Raw genomic sequence first — 23,377 nt, forward strand, 5'->3', positions numbered from 1 at the left:
TGGGGGAAGTGCCAATCAGGTTCCCAGTGAAATGGGGGTGTCAGTCATTGACATCCCCGTAGTCTGCCCAGACCTCTACACCCCGGCCCAGGCAACTAAGTCTTTAGGGTGTGAGCTCCCCAGAGTGGGGTGACAGGGAGTCAGGAGTGTGGGGCTGTTGCAGTCCCCCAGATTGATGCCTACAGAGGGGAGGGCCTCACCCAGGCACATGGCACCTGCGGGTGGCAGAGGGACTCAGCACAGGGATCCTGGTGGCTGTCCCTTCAGCTGTCATTTCAGAGCCACACACCCGCGTCTCCTCACCTGACTGTAGTCCGCTTCGTCCCCCCTTATCGGAGCCCAGGGGGAGTGGCCGCAAGCAGGACTTTGAGCTTCGGCCCTTTAGAAGGGCACCTGTCTTCTCTTGCAGACTCGTTTGTCCCCGGCGGGCAGAACCCCGCGGGTTTCCACAGCCAGATGTTGTCTCACCCGCCCCAGTTCCGGGGCTCTGGGAAGGGGAGCCTGGCTTGGGACTGAGGGTCCGTGCCGCTCGGGTGGGCCCTTTGCAGCTGAGACATCCTCTGCGTCTGCGCTGCCGCCCGAGGCCAGGGCGGCCCCTTCACACGTCGGCCCTTCCAGCCACTTTTGGTGTGGCCCCTTCTGCGCACCCCTGGTTGTAAGCGTTCGCTTCAGCTGCCCGCAGGGGGTGCAGGGGTATTCGGGCTGCCGGCCCTGCGCCGCAGCTGCAGTTGCTCCGAGGGGAGGCGGGCGTGACACCCGCGCTCCGCTGCCATGCTGGGTGGCTCTTGTCCTCTTGTGAAGGACAGCTTTGTGGGGACGGAGTTCTGGGCTGGTGGTTTTCACCCCTGGCTCTTTAAATAGTTCGCTTCACGCTCCTCTTGCTTGAGTGGATTTGGGGGGAACTAAAGGTAATTCTTGTCTTTTCCTGTGTGAGTGAGATTTTTTTTAACCTGGGCTTTTTCAAGATCATTTGTCTCTGATTTCTGCAGTCTGGGTGTGGGGCGGTGTTCTCTGCACGTGTGCTGCTCGGGGTCCGGGGTGTCCCGCCTCGCACCGCCACAGGACGCCGTCACCCCTGCTCCAGACGCTCTGGTCTGCTTCTCTCCCTGTCCCCTTGTGCGGACTCCGCCTTTTCTGTTTTAATTGCCCTACCGTTCTCGGGTATTTTATTTGTTTTCCAGTCTTTTTCTCTGCTTGTCAGTTTTGTAGGTTTCTAACGATGCATCCGCAGGCCCAGAGACTCTGAGCAGCAGTGTCCAGTCTGTCGAGCCCGTGAAAGGCATTGTTCCTTCACGTCAGTGTTTCTCACCTCTCAGGGTTTCTTTCGGTTTCTTAGGACCCCCGTCTCTGCTCACGTTACCATCCCTTCTCGACGCTGTCTGCCTTCGCTGTCCGACCCTTCCGCATATTAACCACAGTGCTCTGGATGCACTAATAATTCCGCCACATCTGTTTGGTGGTGATGCTTGCTGTGTGTCTTCAAACAACCGTTTGTTTTTCTTCTGGTTCCGAGGGTTAACGGGCTGTGGGTGTGATGTAACGGTGTGGGGGATGGGAGAGTGCACAGCCCTGTGCTCATGCCTGGTTCTGTGAACCTGTGGCTGAGCTGTGGACACCAGTGCCTCAGCGTTGCCCCAGCCTTCGGTGGCACCCGGTGGAGCGCGCTCAGGCTGGCACAGGCTGGCACAGGCGCTGCCGTCCGTCAGCTCCGGCTCTGCGCCGGCTTCCCTGGACGCTTCTGCCGGCTTTCTGCTCCGGAAGCGGGATCCCCTCTGCCTCTCTGCGCGCCCAGCTCGGGGGCAGTGGTTCCCTGGTGAGCCGGTTCTCTGACGGGTCGGACAGCTGTTGACTTTTCCATCTGCTAAGCTCTTTACTCGTTGGGACAAATGTCGCTGTCTCCACTCCTCACCTGCGTACCAGGAACCCCCTGGGGTTGGAACTAGACTTGTCCACACCGGCCTCCAGCAGTTGCCAGTGACAGTGTACCTTCGTCCACCCCGCGCTCGTCCTGTGGAGTGGCTCCTGGGCTTCTGCTCCAGTGAAATGTGATTATATCAGCCAGTCTCTCCAATGGGGGGTGGGGTGGGGTGGTGGTGTCGGTTTTCCCTGGGACTGTCCTTCAGTAGATCTAAGAGGTGTTTGTTCAGCGTTTTCCTTGAGTACAGGACTGACAACTTCCACACGGCTTACGCCAGCCCAGTCAGCGAGGGCTCTGCCCGCCCCGCCCTTCTGCCTCTGCTCCGTACCACTCGGTCCTTGAAACTACTGAGTCACAGAGCATACCATCAAGTGTACTGCACTGGGCTGAATTGATGTCCATAGTGTTGACACCAGTGTATCATCGCACAGGAGATACATGAGAATTCCTGCTACTTCCCAGTCCCGTGTCAGCCCAGTACCTTAGAGAGTTGTAGGTCTGATCACACCCACCTGTCTCATCTGAGCCTTCATTTAGTATTTAGTATTTTAGTATTTTCTGTTTAAGGATTGACGTAATCCAGTTTCCCAAAAAGGAATCCCACCCACTTTTTGTTACCTGTGGGCTGTTGTCTTACCAAGAATTTTGAATCCAGGTGGCAACATACAGTTGCAGAGATTGTACATTGCATATCTCTGGGAGGTTTTCATTCATTTTTCCTCATCAGAGATTTTTGTATTTGTGATCCTTATTTTTTGGCAGACAGCAATAAAGTGCCTTGAGGGAGGGAGTGTTGCTTTTCCCCCTGATTTGCATAAAGGTGCCACTGAGCCAGTAGAATATTTTGTCTGAACATCGAATGCTGTTCAGATGTGTAAGATGGCTAGTGCTGTAGCCACCTTAAGAAAGTCATGTATGGCCCTGGCCAGTTTGGCTCAGCGGTTAGAGCGTCGGCCTGCCGTCTGGAGAGACCCGGGTTCGGTTCCCGCTAAGGGCACGTACTTCGGTTGCAGTTTGTCCCCGGCCCTGGTTGGTCGTGCAGGTGGCAGCCACTCGATGTGTCCCTTCACGTCGATGTTTCTGTCTGTCTCTCCCTTCCTCTCTCTCCCTCCCACTCTATCTGTATAAAAAATGGAAAAATATCCTCGGGTGAGGATTAAAAAAAAAAAAAGAAAGAAAGTCATGTATGCAATCACCAAGTCCAAAATGTAAATATATTTACAGGACAAGTCATCCAGTTTCTTTAACAACAAAGTATACAAAGGGGGCAGGACTCTCTTAGATGAAGAGAGACAAGTCATCACCCAAACATTACAAACATCAGATGCAGTGTTTGGATCCTAGTTTGAGTAAATCATCTGTAAAAAGAAAGATTTGAGACAATTGAAGAAATTTGAATATGCCTTGAGTATTGGATGATATTAAGAAATTAGTGTTCATTTTGTTATTTGTGATAATAGTATTATGGTTTTTTTTTTTAAAGTTCTTATACACACACACGATTTTAATAGTCACCTTTGCTGCATTGAGATTTGTAATAAATATTAGCCCAATCTAGTCAATAGAAGGAATTCTGCTTTATACTAAAATAATGTAGGCCTGATGCCGCCTCCATTTTAAACCCCAAGTGTACCTGAGGCTGCTCAAGTTTTCTGTTTAAATTCCTTTATAGCCCTGGCCGGTTTGGCTCAGCGGTTAGAGCGTCGGCCTGCGGTCCGGAGAGACCCGGGTTCGGTTCCCGCTGAGGGCGCGTACCTCGGTTGCAGTTTGTCCCCGACCCTGGTCAGTTGTGCGGGTGGCGGCCACTCGATGTGTCCCTTCGCATCGATGTCTCTCTCTCTCTCTCTGTTCCTCTCTCTCCCTCCCACTCTACCTGAACAAAAAATGGAAAAATGTCCTCGGGTGAGGATAAAAAAAATAAATAAATAAAAAATTCCTTTATAAGAAGGAAAAGAAAAATAATTATTGGACTAGACACACCAGGATCTAAAGACGAACAGGAATCTGAGGCTGTGAAGTTGGCTGTGGAAGAGGCCTGGGAAGCGATGATGAGAAGGCACATGCAGCCTTTAGGACGCAGTACAGGGAAATGCTGCTTAAGTGGTGAAGGTCTGACGATATTTACCATTTCAAGATCCCTTTAACTTTGACTCTTCCCTTCAGGACAATGACAGAGTTTTGAATCTGGTTGGTTCTATATTCAGAAAGGTCTCGGGTGCGGTTGTTTATCTGCACAGTGCGACCAGGTTAGAACGCGTAAAGACTAATGCAGAATGGCCGTTCAGATTCCGGGGAAGAGTTTAAAAAATTACCCAAAATGGAATTTGGTCGATGCTGGTATCAATGTGTAGGATTGGATTATAAGTTTGTTATATGGACTTATTTATGGTCTCTAGGGCAGTCATTTTTATTCTTATTCTCAATAAAGAAGTAATTACTCCCCGTGCCCCTAAAAAAGTTGCCAACATAATGCTCTTTCCTTGGTGGAGTCATCTGTTCCCTTATTGCGCCTGCACGGTCATGCGTCATCAGGATGTGTAAGAAATGTGTGACGCTTAGTTAATGCTGTCGAATATCGCTGCTATTTTGTAGCATCCTGGGAAGGTTTATAGAAATGTGAAACCAGGGGAGATTGGAACAAAAAACAATCTTTTTTTTTTTTTACCCTCACCCGAGGACATTTTTCCATTTTTTGTACAGATAGAGTGGAAGGGAGAGAGAGGAAGAGAGAGAGAGAGAGAAACATCGACGTGAACGGACACATCGAGTGGCTGCCACCCACACGACCAACCAGGGCCGGGGACAAACTGCAACCGAAGTACATGCCCTTAGCGGGAACTGAACCCGGGTCTCTCCGGACCGCAGGCCAACACTCTAACCGCTGAGCCAAACCGGCCAGGGCCAAAAAACAATCTTCATTCCTTTTCTATGTGTGACCATCTGAAGACCAAAGGAGTTTCTGGCTTATGAACTGGAAACCTTTTAGTTTCTAAGTGGCTGCTTAAGAGTATTTCTTAACCTCTTACATTATACACTGGGCATCAAAGGGGGTTATTTAAATGTGAAATTCTCATTGCTTGTGCCAGAAGGTGATACCGCACATGCGTGGACTTTGGAGGGTGAAATTCCTGGCGGGAATTCTGGGCACCCGGTCACTGCCTGTGTGCCGTGTGCACGTCCTTACCTCTGGATATGCATCCCTTCTGCCTCAGAAGGTGGGTGGGTGGGTGGGAGATGTGCATTAATATATGGAAAGTGCTTATAACAGTGCCTGGCACACAACCACAGCTCAACAAATGGTAGCAATTATTATTACAAAAACAAGACAACCCCTTCAATAAAAAGCATAAGTAAAATATTAGTGTCATCAAATCCAGTCATTGAATATTTCTTTTATGATGAAAAAGAGAAGTCTGTCAAAGTCACAAAGCAGCTTAAAAATATATAACTTTATAAATATTACACTTGCAATTTCTTTCCAAAACTTGCAATTTCTTATAGTTGTAGATTCAACTAACAGATGCTTGAAAACGTGAAGGGAAGTGTGGACGCTTCTGTGGGCACTCAGCACTCCAGCAAGCTACCGCACCAAACCGTGGACGTCCTAAGAGAATTTTTCATTTTTTTAATTCTCACCCAAGTATGTTTTTATTGATTTTAGAGAGAGGAAGAGGGAGAGAGAGAAAAAAAACAAAACATCAGTCTGAGAGACACTGATTGGTCCCTTCCCGTTGCACCCCAAGTGGGGATTGAATCGGAAACCTAGGTATGTGCCCTGACTGGGAATCGAACCCGAAACCTTTTGGGTATACAGGGCAACACTCCAACTAACTGAGCCACCCAGGCAGGGCTGAAAAGAATTCTTATAGGCTTCAAATGTAAGGGAAATGTTATTGTTGGCGAAATCTGTAACATTTTGGAAATACTTATCAATGAACCAAAAAAGAAGTTGGCTTTTGGAACTCCCCTGTGGGCACAGCCTGAACCAAACCTGCAGAAATCGTTAACTTGAGGTCCTGTCACAAGTAGCGTATCTGCAAAGGTTAGTTAACGCCCTCACACATTTACCATAATCCGGGAACATGCTTATCTTAAACATTCCTAATTGTCTCACTGTTCTTCACCTTGCGCTCTTCCAGAAATGTTCGTGCTGGTTAATGCTTGAATGGCGTAATTATTGACTGAGCCGTTTCCAGCACATCCAAGATAATAGCCTTTCAGCCCTTTTCTTGCTTCTGAAGCAGCCAGCTTCCTTATATATTTTTATTTCATTATTCTCCTCAAAATTGCTCTTCAGTCGGAATTGTGGTTTCGTGTGTCATTCAGTTAACACATTTCTCCAGGTCTGTGACTATAAGGACTGGAGGTCACATACCACGTTTCGTAGCAGATGAAAAATCCTCTGGGAGCTGTCTCCCTACCCCATCAGTATGTGAAGACGGGTTCCTGAGATAAAAACGGATTTTAAAAAAATAGTTTTCATATTTGACATTTTAAGGTAGCAGTGATTTTTATTGTATAGTGTAAACATTGAGATTTTCCAAGGTAACATGAGACTAAAAGAAGCAATATAGCACTTTATAGCAGATTACATAAAAATGGAGCAATACTTAACTTTGGTCATTTTTTATTTCTTTACCTATTAAGGCATGCTTTACCTATTAGTTTTTATAACCATATTAACTGCTTTTAATCTAATCTCAAAAGTAAATGTTTGTTCCTTTGCCCAGGGCTTCAAAATAATCAGGAAGAATTCTAAAGCAAATCTGGATATAAAAATAAGTTTTCATGTTGTCTTTTGTTCAGATTTCTTGGGAACTGGTATGCAGGAGGAGAGAACAGCAGACAAAAAAATGTTGTTTTTAATTTGCTAGAAAGAGCTGCCATTGTGGTTTTTGTTTTCCACTGGCCGAGCAGGGAATGAGTGGAGGTCCTGTCCCTCCCAGGACCCTGGTTTCTGCCTCGAAGTTTATGAACCCGGTGCCGCACCTTCCCTGGGCCGACTGTCCAGAATGTCAGCGCTAACCCAGCATTCTCCTGGGCCTGTGCTGAGCCCGAAGGCTCACGTCTCGGTTTCGAAGTTTATGAACCCGGTGCTGCACCTTCCCTGGGCCGACTGTCCAGAATGTCAGCGCTAACCCAGCATTGTCCTGGGCCTGTGCTGAGCCCGAGGGCTCACGTCTCGGTTTCGAAGTTTATGAACCCGGTGCCGCACCTTCCCTGGGCCGACTGTCCAGAATGTCAGCGCTAACCCAGCATTGTCCTGGGCCTGTGCTGAGCCTGAGGGCTCACGTCTCGGTTTCGAAGTTTATGAACCCGGTGCCGCACCTTCCCTGGGCCGACTGTCCAGAATGTCAGCGCTAACCCAGCATTGTCCTGGGCCTGTGCTGAGCCCGAGGGCTCACGTCTCGGTTTCGGGGAGCCTACGCTGGCTGACGTCGGCCTGCGGCGGACGGAGCAGCAAACTCCGGCAGCCTCTGTGCCCTGAGACACGCTTCCGCCGGGCGCGCTCAGTCGTCTCTGGAAGTGGGGACCCCTCCTCGCCGAAGGTCACGTGCAGATGCTCTGTTAGCCGGCTGAGTGCAGGCCGTCCAAGGCTGAGGTCTGTGGCTGACCCAGGGCTGAGGGCAGGCATGGGCCGTGCACACAGCTGTGAGAAGTGCGTCCTCAGGAGCTCGGGCTTTATTCTAAGGGAGATGGGGAATCATTTACTTATTTACTTTAATGAGATGTATTCTCTCTCTCTTTAAAATGTTTTTATTGATTCTGTTTAGAGAGAGAGGAAGGGAGAGAGAAACATCGATGAGAGAGAAACATCGATCGGCGCCTCCTGCAGCCCCCAGCCCGGCCTGTGCCCTGACCCGGAGTCCAACGGGACCTCGCGGTCCATGGGACGACGTTTAATCCGCAGAGCCACACCAGCCGGGCCAGACGGGGGATCACTTACATGGGGTGGACATGGTGTGCTTGATGTTTTTTTAAAAGTCACCCTTCGTCCGGCCGGTGTAGCTCAGGGGTTGAGCGTCAACCCTGCAGCGAGAGGTCGCCGGTTCGATTCCCGGTTGGGGCACATGCCCAGGTGGTGGGCTGATCCCCAGTGGGGGGCGTGCAGGAGGCGGCCAGTCCATGTCCTCTCTCATCGATGTTTCTCTCTCTCCCTCTCCTCCTTCCTTCCTCTCTAAAATAAAATTAAAAATAAAAATTTTTTTTAAATTTAAAGCCACCCTGGCTGCGTGGAGAAAACCACAGGGGCAGGAATGGAAGGGGGACTAGAGGCTCTCGTCGTAGTCCCGGGACTGGACCCGAGTGCCGAGGAAGGTGTGAGGAGGAGATCAGGACACCGAGTGGAGGCTCTGGGGGGGCTCTGGGGGAGGCGGGGGGGGGCAGAGGGGGCGCCGGCGCCCATGGCACTCCCGCCGCTGCAGGGCTGCCCAGTCCTTCCGACGCCTGCCCTGGGCCAGGGCCTCCGCTGCCCCGACGACCCCGGGTTCATGGGACACTCGGGAGGGACAGGTCTAGGGGAAGTCATGCCACCTGCGCACTAGGACACTTTCCGGTTGATGTCGCTGGAGTTCCCCTGAAACATCGTCCAGTGAGCATAATGCAAACAGTCCAGACAGACGGCAGCCTGGTCCCCGCCCGCGCACAGCTGCTGAAGCGCCGGGCCGCCAGCAGAGGGCAGTCTTAGGGGCCCGGTTCCGGCCTGGCGCCGCGGACCCTCGACCCCTGGACCCCTGGGCGGGGTGACGCTTCTCCCAGGGCGCCGGTGCTCGGCGGCGTCCCTGGCTCCCCAGACGCCAGCAGCACCCACCCCCGGAGCGAACAGCACAGGCTCCAGGTGCCAGCAGTGCCCGGGGGAGCCAGACTGCCCGTCGAGGCCGGTGGTGCGCGTAGGGACGGAGCCGCCTTAGCCCTGGCCGCGCCCTGGCCGGGCTCCCGCGCAGACCGCGCTTCTGAGGCCGCCGAGGTGGAGGCGGAGTCGCGGTCGATGCCTTGGGTTTGTCTGTGAGCTCACCCATACCTGTGCGACCGGCGTGGTTTCGAGGGGCTCCAGTGACCGGGTCCCCAGCTGTCCTGTACCTGAGGCTCCTCTTCACTTCCAGGTGTTTTAATGGGAAAGAACCTGCGTTCTGCTTTCGGTCTTGCTTTTCGTCAGTATGTGCTTGTCCAGTTTCTGTTTCTCACCTACATGTCCTTTGATCAAATTCTGGCAGTATTAAAAGTGTTCTTAATACAGTTGACCCAGTTTCAAATGAAACCAGAAGTATTTTAGCCACAGTTCAAGGGCTGCTGAGCATTTAGTTAAGTCACATCCTCACCCTCAGTGCAGCGGGCAGGTTCAGTGGCCACCGCGGTCCCCTCTGCGGCACGCAGGCCGCGGGGACAGGCACACGGCTGAGTGCGCCCCGGTGCCCTCTGGGCCCGTCTCCCGGGCGGAGGCTGACCAAGGGGCTCCGCGTGCACAGGGCCACACTCTGCTCCAGCGTCACTGTCCCAGCAGGCCCGGGGCAGTGTGCCGGTGTCTGTTTTCCTGGAGACGCTGGAACATAGGTGGTGAGCACCTTCCTGAGCTTACGTAGGTGTTGCACAGAACGACGGGGTGAGGACTCGGGGCACTCGGACCCGTGCTCTGCCGTCCACCAGAGCCCCGCCATCAGGGTTAGTTCCCTGCGGGCGCCGGGCTTCAGCGTGGTCCATGCCCGCAGACGGCACCTTTGAATCTCGACCTGTCATCCTCAAAAGAGTGCTGTGGCTAGAAAATGAGGAAGCTCAGTGTAGACCCATCACTGGGAACAGTTCAGAGGATCTGGGGGCTCTGCAGCTTCGATCCCACACCTCAGGCTAAGCGAATAATAGCTGTATTTCTTTCCTATTGCTGTGGGAGTCATGACTACAAACGCAGTGGCTGAAAACAGCACAGATGTCTAACCTCACGGTTCTGCGGGTTAGAAGTGAGCACAGGTCTCACTGGGCCAACCCGAGATGTGAGCATGGCTGCTACATGTTTTTCTGGGGGCTCTACAGGAGGATCTGTTTCCCTGCTTCTAGAGGCCGTCACGTTCTTTGGTTTGTGACCCTCCTCCTCCCCATCTTCAAAGCCAGCAGCGCTGCGTCCCGACCACTCATCAGTCACATTTCCCTGGTTGAAGGTCCTGCACCGGCCAGCTGCAGAGTGCAGGCTGCCCTCCGCCTGCCTGGGGCCTAGAGCGGGCTCGTCTGTCCGTCCAGGCGCATCGACAGGCACGAGACTGACAGCCTGACCGTAGGGGAGCTCGGCCGTGATTGTCCATGTGCTCAGGTGGCCCTCAGTCCATGGGAATGGACCCGCTGTATCATCCGACATAGAAACACTGCGCTCCTTTATTTATTTAAATATTTTCCTTCACTGATTTTAGAGAGAGGAAGGGAGAGGGAGGGATGGAAACATCGATGAGAGAGAACATCGACTGGCCGCTTCCTGCACGCCCCCCACTGGGGTTCAGGCCCACAACCTGACTGGCAACCTCTTGGTGCTCAACCACTGAGCCACCCCGGCCGGGGAGTGCTTTAGTATTTTCATAGTTTGAGATGGTCTAATCAGCCCCACCGAATTCTACACGCACGGTTCTAACACAGAACCTAGTATTTGTTATGGGATGTATATGATACTGAACAAAAACTAGTAATTTTCATTGAAACTTTATGACTCCTCCTAAATATGTTTTTTTAAATGACTGAAGGATGGCCCAGCCGTGTGGCTTAGTGGATTGAACGTTGTCTCGTGGACTGAAAGGTCCCAGTTCGATTCCCAGTCAGGACACATGCCCGGGTTGTGGGCTCCATCGCTCTATTCCCAGGGAGGGGCATGCAGGCGGCAGCCTATTGATGTTTCTCTCTCACGTCAAGTGTTTCTGCCTTTCCCTTCCTTTCCCTCTAAAATATCAATTAAAACGTATATATATTAAATAAGTAAATAAATAACCAACCGACTGAAGGTTGTCAGTGGGATTCTTTGGATGGGACGGACATTCTTTTCCTGGTGTGTCGTGTCCGTCCAGCCTTGCTGTCCAGACGTGGGCTCTGGCTTTCTTTTTAACGTGTGAGAGATGGGCACTGAATTTAACTGTTGTTTGTTCCCCGAGAGTTTTATAAGTTTTTACCTAACATGTTCATTACTTAGAAAACAGTGGTCACAGCCACTACACAGGAAGCCACTACTGACTCAAGAGGTATGTGCCCTGCGATGTAAGACGGCTCCTTAAAAACAGAGCTATGACTTAATACACGTTCCTGATTCAAGGTGATGACTCCACCAAGAAGACATTTAAAAGGCAGTGATGTTAATTAGCCCCATCGATTGAACACTGTGCCTGCCCCGTTGCTCACATCTCCTGGCTTCATCCCGCCAGCCCTGCACGGTGGGCAGACCCGTGTCCCAGATAAAGAAGGGACGCCAGAGCTAAGGGACGCGGCACAGCCTGCGGGTGCGGCCGAGGCCTGAAGCCCAGTGTCTCATTCCGAATGTTTCTAGTCACTGCTCCATTTTTTAAAAATTGAGTATGTTCTAACATGTTTCCATTTTTACTTAAAAAAAAAAAAAAACTTCAAGAAATCTAGTGAAATGTTGTCGTCTCTGGCATAAAACATTTCAGAACTGCTTTTGAATAGTTATATAAAACACTAATGCAGTCATTATTTTTATAAAACTTTTGCGAAGGTAATTGGTAAACAAATGTGACATCTTTTGATTTATTTTAGGTAAAAGGTTAATTATTTAAAGCTTCAGCTGAAGTTGAAGCGGGTCCCTTGATCTGACAAAAACCCAGAGGTTTTGCTGCAGGAGATGAGGAGGCATTTGAAACACAGGAAGACCAAACTTGAGAAGCGAGAAGTTAGAGTACTTCTCTACATCTTTTAATACAGTTGATTTCCTGTCTTCTTTCCCAGGAGACGAATACGACGTGTGCGCCATCTGTCTGGATGAGTACGAGGATGGAGACAAGCTCCGACTCCTCCCCTGCTCCCATGGTACGAGCTGCTGCTGCGAACCCTGGTTTACGTGTAGCTCAGTGCGAGGAGGGAGGCAGACCACAGTGATTAGCACAGCCTGGGCCAGGCCCTGTGCTCGCCACTGGTGTCATTAAAAGGTGGAGGTATATTTATAAAACTTTACAGACTTTTCTTTTGTCCCGGTATGATGCATATAGACGGTAAAAATTTAAGTGTTCACAACCACAGTATACTTCCTAAAGATGTGTATTTTGCTTCGACAGCTTACCATTGCAAGTGTGTAGACCCTTGGCTAACTAAGACCAAAAAAACCTGTCCTGTCTGCAAGCAAAAAGTCGTTTCTTCTGAAGGTGACTCAGACTCGGACACAGACAGCAGCCAAGAAAACGAGGTGTCAGAACACACCCCTTTGCTCAGACCTTTGGCTTCTGTCAGCACCCAGTCGTTCGGGGCGCTGTCGGAATCCCGCTCGCACCAGAACCTGACGGAGTCGTCCGACTACGAGGACGACGACAACGAGGACGCCGACAGCAGCGACGCCGAGGACGACGCGCGCACGCGCAGTGTGGTGGTCCAGCTGCAGCCCAGCGAGGACTACAGCGTCGCGAACACCGTCTGACCCACCGGGCGCGACGTCACTCCCCTGTAAAATGTTTGTTCGGGTGTGCAAGTTGATTTCTTTGCTCCCTTCACAGGTTTCTGTAGAAATAACTTATTTTTTAGCACTCTACAGTGTAATCTCACTGAAAGCTTTCTGTCGATCTAGATTTATCTGCAGGAGTGTACTTCACTTTGCGGGTGGTAGTCAGAGGCTGCTGTTCCTCCGCACCCAACCCCTTCCCTCCAGAAACAGCCAGACAGCTCAGGGTGCAGACCCGCGTGCACAGCCGGGTCAGCGCTGGGACTGGCTCCAGGCTCCTGGGTGGCTGAGGGGGTGTCCCTTCTGGTGCCACCACGGTGCCAGCGTCAGGCGACAGGCATTTCCCTGCTGCACCGCCAAGTCAAAGCTGCCTTTTTCCTTTCTATCCCCAAGTAGTCTTGTCCTGAAAGGAACAGTCTAGACTGGTGCAGATTTCCACGTTTAAGGTGTTTTTTTTAAAATCCTCACCGGAGGATACTTTTTTCCATTTTTATCTTCAGATAGAGGTGGGGGGGGGGGGGACATCAACATGAGAGAGACACATCAATTGGTTGCCTCATGCACGACCCAACCAGGGCCATGGACTGAACCGCAACCAAGGTACGTGCCCTTGACCGGACTTGAACACGTGACTCTGGTCCGCGGCCCACACGCTAACCGCTGAGCCGAACCAGCCAGGGCTCAAGTTTTAAGGTTTTTAATACCCTACTGTTATGTATGAACTCGACTCATCAGCTAAAGTATTATGTCACTGGACTTAACTTACTGAATTCAGTATCCTTAAGGGTTTTGTGTTGTGATCAAAGCAAAAAGTAAATGCTGTACAAAAATACCTAACTTCAGCAACTGTTAACTCGCAGATCATATACCTCTCAATAAAGAGCATCTTATGCTGATTAGCCCTGCTAAACTATGTACAAAGGAAATTGTTCAAGTACTGGATTTGAAAATAATTGCTTATGTTTAACAGAACTAATGATGTATATAAACAATGTATTATGAAAAGCTAAATTATATTATACATCATTGTAACTATGTAGAAAATACAGACTTATATATAATCAAAATACTAAGGTTTTTATATGGCCTGTATGAAGGGAGTTCGAATGTTAATAAACGTTTTCCAATTTAAGAACTTCGTTGTGTTGCCGGCATCAGCTTATTTTCATGTGCAGTGTTGTAAAGGCATCAGGGTACGAGATAAACACGCGTCGCCTGAGGACTTTTAAGAGGAAAATGATGGCTCACAAGCAGTTAGGTCCTTCCCGCAACAAGGTAAAACTGCCGCCCAACTCTCCACCAACAGTGGGCATCTCGGTACCGTTGTAATTACTGTGCATCTTTACAGCAGACTGCGCACAGCCTTGAAGGATAAAGGAAATACCCCGATAGATCTGCGCGGGCACGGGAATTGTCGGGGAACAAAAGCTCAGTAAAGAGTAACAACCAGCCTGGCTGGCGCGGCTCAGTGGCTGAGCGTCGACTTGTTCCATTCCCGGTCAGGACACGTGCCCAGGGTGTGGGCCGGGTCCCCAGTGGGGGCGTGCAGGAGGCAGCCAATTGATGTTCTCTCTCATCGATGTTTCTGTCTCTCCCTCCCCCTTCCTCTCTCTCAAAGCAATAAAGAAAAAAAATTTTTTTAAAAAAGTAATAACCATACTAGGGTACTAGGTACATGAACCTTTGTTATTAAAAAAAAAAAGAAAAATAATACATTTTAAAAGAAATTTAACACTATTAGGGGGAATTGCACTTTCTGAATTGCTTTTTAGAAAAATTTGTGTAATTAACCAAAAAATAGTTATTTCTGCTTATGAAAATAAAACCCTGAATTCAGCATCTCCTGTCTGATAGTACCTCGTTTCTCAAGATAAGGCACAGGCATGAGACTAGAACATTAGTTACTAGGCTAGTTAGCAGAGTTGGAATTTGATCATTTGTATAATTTCATTTAAGCTGTTGGGTGTGAAGACAAAACATGGAACTCAGTGCCTGGCACATAAACACACAAGTAATAGCTTTTATAGTTCCAGAACAATTTCTTTTATACGGAAAAATGAAGTCACTGTAACATGTATTATATACTGTGTTCCCTCAGTTCTTAATCCGTAAGGACCTGGTTCCTTTAAATTCAAGTTAATTTTTCTGAAGTAAAAATTACTTTTTTTAAAACTCTTCCTTTTAGTTGTAAAATTTATCAGGTGTTTTAATTACTAATTCTAATATTCAATTGAAGTCTTTTATAAAGTCTTCATAGTATAGCTATACAAATTTTAAAACAGGACATTAAATTAAAATCTGATTTCTATTCAATACCTTATTAAAATTTTTTCTGATTTATATCCTCATATTTAACATTCGTTGGTGAGCACTTTCTCGTGTCATTCTTCAATGACTATTTTATCCTTTGGACAATCATTTATGTAACCCAGAACCCTGAAAGTTGAACTCCGTGGTTCTCCGAGTTTAGTTATTACAAGTCACACTATGGAAGGGTATTCTGGTACATGAATCTGCAGCTCCCTTTTCTCAGGTGGGGTTCCTGGCACTGGGTGCAAGCAGAGCTGCAGCGTGTTTTCCGAGGTGTGTTTCCAGTGCGGTGCACGGGGGCCAATGGCTGGTTTCATGATCTACTGATGACACAGATGCCCACTACCACCTACTCACCTGCTGACTGACACCCCAACACACCTGTCATCACCCGCAGGCTCGTGCATTCGGGGTTTCAGTTCTGGTTGCTGCTTTCTCACTAATGACCCTAACAATTCTTCACAACTGAAGTGTGAATGTATTTTACCACGAATCATCCAGTCATGGCAGCCCAATCGACCAAACTTCATCTGACCACCCTCCTGTTCCTAACAGGCCACGAGGTTGGTTTTGGTTCTTATTTTACAATTTCTATGCCCACCCAACTGCCAAAGCCGCCCCAGATCCCTGTATTTCAAGGCGGTGTCTCTGTACAAACCCAGGACTGCCTGACAGCACCTCAAAGAGAAAGCTGTTAGTCTTGCGCAGTACATGTGAGTAAGAAAGATGCTCATTCCGACAGCGCTCCTCAGACGGGAGCACACAGGCGCTCGAGTGGTTCAGGCGGACCCGCCGGTGGTTTCGCAAGGATCTTCCTGGCTTGTGAATCTCCCCATCCTCACTCTGGAGCCCAGGTTATAACCAGCCCCCGTTTCACTTAGACCCAGCAACTTTTTTTTAAAAAATTTTATCCTCATCCGAGGACATTTTTCAATATGGACATTTTTTGTTCAGATAGAGTGGGAGGGAGGGGGAGAAAGAGAGAGAGAGAGACATCGACATGAAAGGGACACATAGAGTGGTCGCCACCCACACGACCAACCAGGGCCGGGGACAAACTGCAACCGAGGTACATGCCCTTAGCGGGAACCGAACCCGGGTCTCTCTGTACCGCAGGCCGACGCTCTAACCGCTGAGCCAAACCAGCCGGGGAGACCCCTCCAACTTTTAAACACCTCTTCTCTGAGCGTCTGCTTGCTAGTTCCTGCTCACGATTTACCGAAATATCATTAAACGAACATATTTACTCAACTTCGATCTACCTGCAGGGTCTCGGCCTCCGGGACGGAACCTGACTTCCACAGCTGGCGATGCCACGTCCCTCCAAGGCCGGAGACTGCACGCAGCCCAGTGGTCGCCGGCGCTGTCTCAGGAAGGGCTTCTCCTCCCGAGTCCCAGCGGGCTGCCTGCCCTCGGCCTGCAACGCCGCCTCCAGCCCAGAGGCCCCGGGACAGTCCGACACAGGCACCCAGCGCACACACCCCCGGCGTGGGGCCTCGCTGCCCACTACATCCACACCCAGGGGCCAGCCGCAGAGGAAATACTCAGTGTCTAGGAGCTAGATTAATTTTCCTCTCCTAAGCCTGAAGATGAGCCTGAGATGACTAAAAGCCATTTTAATAGATCAAAGACCATTAAAAAGATATTCCCGGGCATTCATTTTATTTATAGTAAATACTACAGGAAGTAGAGTAGGCCATCAACTGAATTTTCAAGAAAGATTTTATGCTTGTAGCAGTTTTTGGCCTATTCTGTATATTCCCAGTATGTCAAAAATCAACTGTATCAAATCAGTAAGCCAACAATCTACATAAACAACAGGAGTCTAGAGTATTTGGTTGGAATAAATTTATTTCATCTGTCTGTAAACAAGGTGTTTAATAGTTATGGCATTTTTTTAAATGCATATTAAATCAGATGAGTTAGACTGTATCCCAGATGTAACAAAGTGCAGGGGAAGAAATGGACAAATCAGCAACAAGATTTGTTTTTAAATCTGTACATTATCCACAAGGCCCAAACAATAGAAGCAAATACTAGAATGTCCCTAAAGTAGTGCCATTCAAAAGAAACCTTGTATAGGTCAGTTAAAATCCATCTCACAATAGCAACAGTTCATTTTAACAATAGTATGGCACGGATACATATGAAAAAAATTCATCACAAGACAGCCAAGTCCACAATAATGCAACTTCATATAAAAACTTAAGCTGCAAATAAAAATTGGTCCTATGAAGAACAAACTGGACACACTCCAGATGGTTATGCTGGGACACCTGATGTCCATAACGGCAGCCTTTTACAACTGTACTGAGAGTGGAGCTGGTGCGCAAAGGGAAGATGGGAACAGAAACGTGAGCTGTCGCAGTGATGGAGTGAATGTCCCTGGGGATCCGCTCAGTGCGGCTGCTGGAGGGCCTGGGAGGAAGAGCCTTCGCTCTCGTTTTGCAGCTGCACTCGCCATGCGTCCTGCAGACACTGCCAAAGGGTCGTCTACTCAAGTGCAACAGCAATACTACAAGCAAACTACTGCAGCTCTCAACAGCTCGTCAACAAAAGGGATCAGGAATTGGTCAAATAAACCAGGCATTGCATAAAGTAAGATGGAAGCAAACCAAACGTCCCGTGTGCAAAGGGAGGGGGAGAAAAGGAGTGAAGGGAAGATCCATGCACTTTCCCTCCCAACCATGCGCTAGGAAAAGGAAGACTAGATGAGCTAAGTAAATGCTCAAAGTGCTGAAGACACTGATCAAATTAGAGATTGTACACCGGCACCTTGCTTATATTAACTTATTTTAGTAATCAATATCCATTAATTGCTAAAACAAAGTGATGCCCAACTTGGCATGCCCCCTCCCCCCAAATTTCAAGGTATCATGCAAATCATTATTGTGCTGCAATTATGTTGCCAGATAAGGGTTGATTACATACAGTGGCTAACATACAAATGATCCATTGGGCAAACAGGAATCGTGACATTAGAAAATCGGTAAAGAAAAAGGAGCTACCATGCAGTCTGGCAGCCCTGTGACCATAACTGGGTGCTGATGAAGACAGTTGCTAGGTAGATGGGCAGAGGCTGCTTACACATCAGACCTCCTCAGGTATAAAGCGAGTTCATACGCTTTCTTGTTCAGTGTGCCTCCGTGGACACCTTCCTTTCCCATGACTATAACCAATGCTGGAGCACACAGGGAAACAAAACAAAGTGAACAGAATTACTGGGGGGGAGGGCAGAAAGAAAGACACCTTTCCCCACCAACAGAGGGATACAAAGGAGACACAGGTTCATTCCCCATCACCCTGCATTGCTAATAAAATTTCCAGAATGAAGACTCAAGCTTACAGCTAGGAAAGTTTAAGAGCAATTTCCCCTAATACTTAGCGTCTGCCTAGCAGCTAGAACCCAGAGTCTCTCAAGTACTTTGCCATTGAGTATGCCTTCTTATTCAATCCGCCTCCATGGACCCCTTCTTTTCCCATTACAAAGACCAAGACTGAAAGAGAGAGAAGAAAAGTGTTTCAGAAGAGTGTTAATCAAGAAAGTCACATAAGTTTTAGCAGACAGAACCCCGATTAATAAGTTAACATTAAGTCAGTTTTCTATGAACTGTCAAGCACTGAAGCCAACTAGGTCTCCAAAAAGGAGAACTTGCAAGCTAGTTACAGGCTGAAAACGAACTACTGGCTGCACTTTGGGAACCCGATCAAGGCAGCGCCGTGTAAAATACTTTGACACCAGCGAGGGGGAAAAGCGTCATCATTTATCTTCCATTCTAGGGCAAAAACCTCCAGTTATTATGACAAATACATATTAGACTGGCCCCAAAAATATAAACTTAAAAAGCTTAGGTGACTATTCTACAAAGTTCTCCCAATTTAACAAGCTTGATTAAGCACAAACTATGAAGTCTTCCCAGTGAGGCTAACTGTGTCTCTTACTTCCAGAGAAAACCAAGACCAAATTTCCAATAGCATTTTCAGTGCTACTTTGAAGAGGTGACATTAAAGGTACCTAAGGGTTATGCTTACTGATATCCTCACTGTTTTAAATTGAGACTAAAATCCCGAAATAGATGTATTATTTCCAACAACAGGTTCTTCTTTGATGCTGTTTAAAGGTCTATCCCCAAAATATGTCAGATTTTATATGCACAGCCACTAGATGTCAGCAGTGCTACATGGTATGAAACATTCTGGTTTTGTCACTGGTTGATGCTTTTTAACATTTACCTGAGCTCAGTTAATATTTAAAGAGATCTGTGTTTTATTTCAGTCACCTAATGTTCCTATAGGGAAACAGTCATAAGCACTAAGCCACATCGGAATAAGAGTGACCTCTGGGACGGTCACAGGGTGTGGGCAGGATCCCGACAGGACACCCTAGTCCAGAGGGCTTCATGGCCCTTCACGGGTACAGCTGGTCCTACTCAAAAGTGCTGAGTCTGCTGCTGAGACTACACAATGCTTCTTTATTTACAAAATAGTTATACAGGTCAGCACATTTAAATATACTTGTGAATTAATCAGATGTCATAATAAACCCCAATTTTGAAAGTTTTGAAAAAGTTGTGAGACTTATTTAGTGCAGTAAGATTTTCTGCAATGTTGACAACAGTCAGGGAATATCAGAATTTCTGGATCAAATGTACAAATGAATTATGATTCCCTGCTTTTTATATCTAAATCACAAACACTGAGTCTTTTAAAATATTTTGGTAAAGGGACCACTTATTCCAGAAACCTTAATTTAATTATTTCTCTCTTCCCTGCAATGTTTCTAATAGAAATATGAGTCACTGTTGATTTTCCCACTTTTACGCTGAGCAATGAATGACGAAAGTGTAAGAAGAAAAGGAAGTGATCCAAAGGTCAAAGACTCAAAGGGACGGAGTAACCACGATTTCAGCGACCTGACAATCTGGGTACACCATATACCGCTGGACATGTCAAGCAGTTTGAGGCAGAATCAAGGTTTGCAGTTTACTAAAGCCCAAACCGGAGAGTTGGTGTGAATATTCCATGTTAGAATCAAGTCGGGATCCCAGAGGCTGGGCTGTATGTGCTGCTGCTGGAGAGTAAATTTAAAGCGGGGCCTCCCTTCAGTGCTGGGCAGTTCACCAAAACCACCTTAATAGCCATTATGGACTAATAACACTTTTATTCAAAATGTTAAAGAAACTGCTTAGTAAGCTGTGATGTGGCTGCAACGGTTAACAAAGAGCCCCTCGCTTACCTCTGCCAGCTCTGCCCACGGCAACGTTGTATGTCGGCTCCCCACCTTGACTCTTTGTCCGGATGTCCATCGTGCAGTCTCCGTCCACATACAGACTGTCTCTGATCACGGAGCACTTCTTTGCGCCAAGAGTCAAACCGTTGGTAAAGAAACCTTCCCGGTCTTTTCCTACAATCATATCTATTTCCAATGGCTGTCCCCCCAAAAAAAGAAGGGGAAAAAAAACCATCAAGTTACAGTTAATTCCTTTTAGGTCTCAATATAACAGAAAAGATTGTGTGCCAAGTTTTTACTACCAAAGCAAGACAGCTGCATTTCACTAATGCAAATCAAGTGTTAGTCTTTTATGAAGAACAGCTTAATTCTACGTGATTACATATTTCACATTAATTAGATTTCACAGTTCACAGTGTTGTCTGCTAACTAAAGACCAGTCTACGAAAAGAATCTCTAAAGGGTTGGTAGTTGATACTAGCTAAACTACCAACTTAAGAGTTATTTATAAACTGTATCTAGTCAGGTGGGACCCGAAGTACTTATGTAATGGTCAAGATACACCTACAAACTTTCAGCAACAATGTGTCTATCACACTTAGTCACGTTACAGTCAATTACATTCATCATATTTAAAGTTGCTTGAAAGTCTTCGGAAATGAAGCCCATGCTTAGCAGGTCTGTTCACTTCTACCCGGCTTCTAATAGCCTGAACATCTCCCCCACATGCACAGACTTCCAAACCTAGACCTCAGCGCATTCCCAAATTCATATTTCCCTCGTATTTTTCCAGCCACTACTCCTTCTTCTGTCCAACTTTCCCCTTGCCCTCCCACCTGGGTAACTCGGTTTTCATTCGGGAAATGCAAGGAGGATTCTGTGGGGAGCACTGCAGCAGGCAATGGTGAAATAAAGGATCCGGAGAAGGGGGGGCTGGAAGGAAACTGAGGTCGCCACCAGGCCCGGAAGGCAGCAGGGCGCACTCCCACATGCCCTCAGCCAGGCAGGCTCGCCCCCATCAGAACTGCAGAGTCATAGCAGGGCCCAGCCATTCCCGAGCTCGCTCCCGCAACCTCCCCCGCCAGACAGCGGGGCCCGCGCAGACGGTCTCGGGCTGCGGGAGCGAAGTTGGGCACCGGATGCCCCTTCTCCCTGAGCCGGAGGCCACTGCGGTCAGGGGGCCCTTCGGGCACTGAGGTCCCGGCCAGACCTCCAGCCGCGTCCGGCAGCACAGCAATGACACTTGCGCGCCCGATGGAAGGGAGCGCCAGGCTACAAACGAGGGGACCGGTCTCACACGGGGTACACTCGTCCTAATTTAGAGCGAGCCTTGGGCAGCAGGCGGCAAAGCAACGAAGCAGCACTGGAGGCCGAGTGACAATTATCCCACACATGTGGAACCAAGTCGGAACCACGAAGGCACAAACCAGGCACCGGGATCACCCATCGGCATTGGGTCTTCGCTCCCACCACCGCAGGGGGAGGGACCTGCAGGAGGGGTGTCCCCTTGGTGTTCGCAGACGCTCGACACCCCGGAGAGCACCCCCCTTCCTCGAGCTCTGTTGCGTAATTGGGGATAACGGTGTATCGATGACTCTCCATAGGAGGAGAGAAATCAATGGCAGTTCGCCATCTTGGAGAATTTTTAAAAAAACAACAAAAAAAAAACCCGATAGAGCCGGGGCTGGAGCGGGACCCACGGCTCCGCCTACGCCGGCGGCGGCCACGGCTCGCCAGCCGCAGGGCCCGGGCCCCGGCGACCCTGCGCCAAGTCTCCGCGAGGATCCCGGGCCCGGCCGCCGCCTCCACCGCCCGCCGCGCGGGAGGCGCGCTGCTCCGGGGCGAGGGCCGCCGGGGACCCCACCCGGCCGGCGCCCCGGGCCCTGCTCCGCCGGGGCGTGGGGAGCACACCTCGCGGCTCCGGGCACCTGGGACTCGCACCCGGGGACGGGCCCCTCCCCCGCCTCTCCGAGCCCGGCCCGGGGAGCGGGGAGCGGGGAGCAGGGACCCGGGGAGCAGGGACCCGGGCAGCGGCCGCGCCCCCGCCGGCAGCGCCGGGCCAGGCTCGCGGGCCCGGCCCCGCACACCTGCCGGCCGCCCGCGCCGCTCACCGTGATGCTCTGGAAGACGCCCCCGGCCGTGGCTGCCCACACGTATTTGGCGTCGCAGTAGCCGACAATGGCGGCCTCCTGGCAGCAGCCATCGCACATCAGGTTGTCCACGTAGCTCTGCCAACCGGCCATCTTCGAGCCCTTCGCACTGCAGCGGGGACGCGAGCGGCGCGCGGCGGCGGGGCGGGGCGGGGCGGCGGGGGCGGGGCTGCGGCGGGCGCGGGCGGCGCGGGGCGGCGGAGCGCGGGGGCTGCCGCCCGCGGCGGGGGTGCTGCGGCCGAGCGGGGAGCGGTGCGGGCGGGCGGGCGGCGCTGCTCCTCCGCGCCAGCTCCCGCGCCTGCGCGTGCGCGCGATCCTTCCGCCGCGCGCTCGAGGGTCCCGGGGGGCGGGCGGCCGGGGCGGGGCGGCGCGGAGGGATACCGCGCGGGGACAATCACGGCCGCCACGTGCCGGCGGCGCGGCGGGGGCGCGGCGGCCGCCGGGGCCCGGGCTCGGACCCGGGGCCGCGGGGGGGCGTCTCCCCGTGGCCCCCGGCACCCCGGGCCCGGCGGCGCCTGGGACGCCCGGGAGTCCCCGCGGCCGGGCTGTGCTGCGCGCCGGCGGCGGCGGCGGCGCCCGGGATGCGGAATCCCGAGCCTCGGTGTCGGGTTGCGCGGTTGCCCTGGCGACGGGATGCGGAGCGTTTCCTCGTGTCTGCGGCGGGGGGGCCCGGGGACGGAGCGGCCCGCAGGCGTCCGCGGTGGGACCCTCTGCCCCCGGGCGCCCCGGCCGCCTGCAGTCAGCGGGCGCTGCCGGCTGGTGCGAACGTGGCTGAGTTTGCGGGTCTTTCATTGTTGTCTCTTTGGGGTACCGGGGACCTCGCATTCTTCGGATTCTCTGCCTGGAGGAACCCCTCCCCCCTTCACACTGCTAATCACGTGCGGCTAAAGGGCTGGTGAATTCCGAACAGTTATCGACCTGTATCAACTGGTTTTCGTCAACTGGGAAAGTTATTGGTGGTCGAAGAAAAGGCCGAAAATAAAGAATAAGACAATCTAAACGGATTTACTGAAGGAGTCATCTTTTTTGCTCTCCAAGGGTAAAGCCATTTCGGGACCCAAATCTGAAAATGACTTTTTTTTTTTCTTCCTTAATTTACAAGGTAACCGGTTGTTAGAGTCCTTGTGAATTTCGACTCA

At 50.3% G+C, this 23,377-nt stretch overlaps 2 protein-coding genes across 7 annotated transcripts in view; one reads left to right on the forward strand and one right to left on the reverse strand.

Moving 5' to 3' along the window:
* The window catches only part of RNF13 (ring finger protein 13), a 133,648-nt gene extending 120,619 nt beyond the window's left edge, over window positions 1-13,029 (forward strand). For 2 of the 5 annotated variants that reach the window (XM_036242884.1, XM_036242888.1), the window contains 2 exons: window positions 11,846-11,926; window positions 12,172-13,026. In XM_036242884.1, coding sequence (XP_036098777.1) covers window positions 11,846-11,926; window positions 12,172-12,527 — 437 coding nt within the window. In that variant the 3' untranslated portion in view covers window positions 12,528-13,026. Of the gene's footprint in view, window positions 1-11,845; window positions 11,927-12,171 lie in introns of all 5 variants that reach the window. The other 3 variants (XM_036242883.1, XM_036242885.1, XM_036242886.1) reach the window with 3 other exon arrangements.
* A 3,662-nt stretch (window positions 13,030-16,691) lies between these two features.
* Window positions 16,692-22,452, reverse strand: PFN2 (profilin 2). 2 transcript variants are annotated; one of them, XM_036243854.1, is made up of 3 exons: window positions 22,200-22,452; window positions 20,095-20,287; window positions 16,692-18,355 (listed from the first exon to the last, which is right to left on the reverse strand). In XM_036243854.1, the coding sequence occupies exons 1-3, from the start codon at window positions 22,329-22,331 to the stop codon at window positions 18,258-18,260; spliced, it is 423 nt and encodes a 140-aa protein (XP_036099747.1). In that variant the 5' UTR covers window positions 22,332-22,452; the 3' UTR covers window positions 16,692-18,257. The 2 variants fall into 2 exon arrangements, with proteins under 2 accessions (XP_036099747.1, XP_036099748.1); XM_036243855.1 differs by having other exon boundaries at window positions 16,692-18,039; window positions 22,200-22,374.
* Between the last annotated feature and the right edge of the window lie 925 nt (window positions 22,453-23,377).

This window comes from Molossus molossus, unplaced genomic scaffold, assembly GCF_014108415.1.
Source record: "Molossus molossus isolate mMolMol1 unplaced genomic scaffold, mMolMol1.p scaffold_m16_p_5, whole genome shotgun sequence".
NCBI classification, from domain to species: Eukaryota; Metazoa; Chordata; class Mammalia; order Chiroptera; family Molossidae; genus Molossus; species Molossus molossus.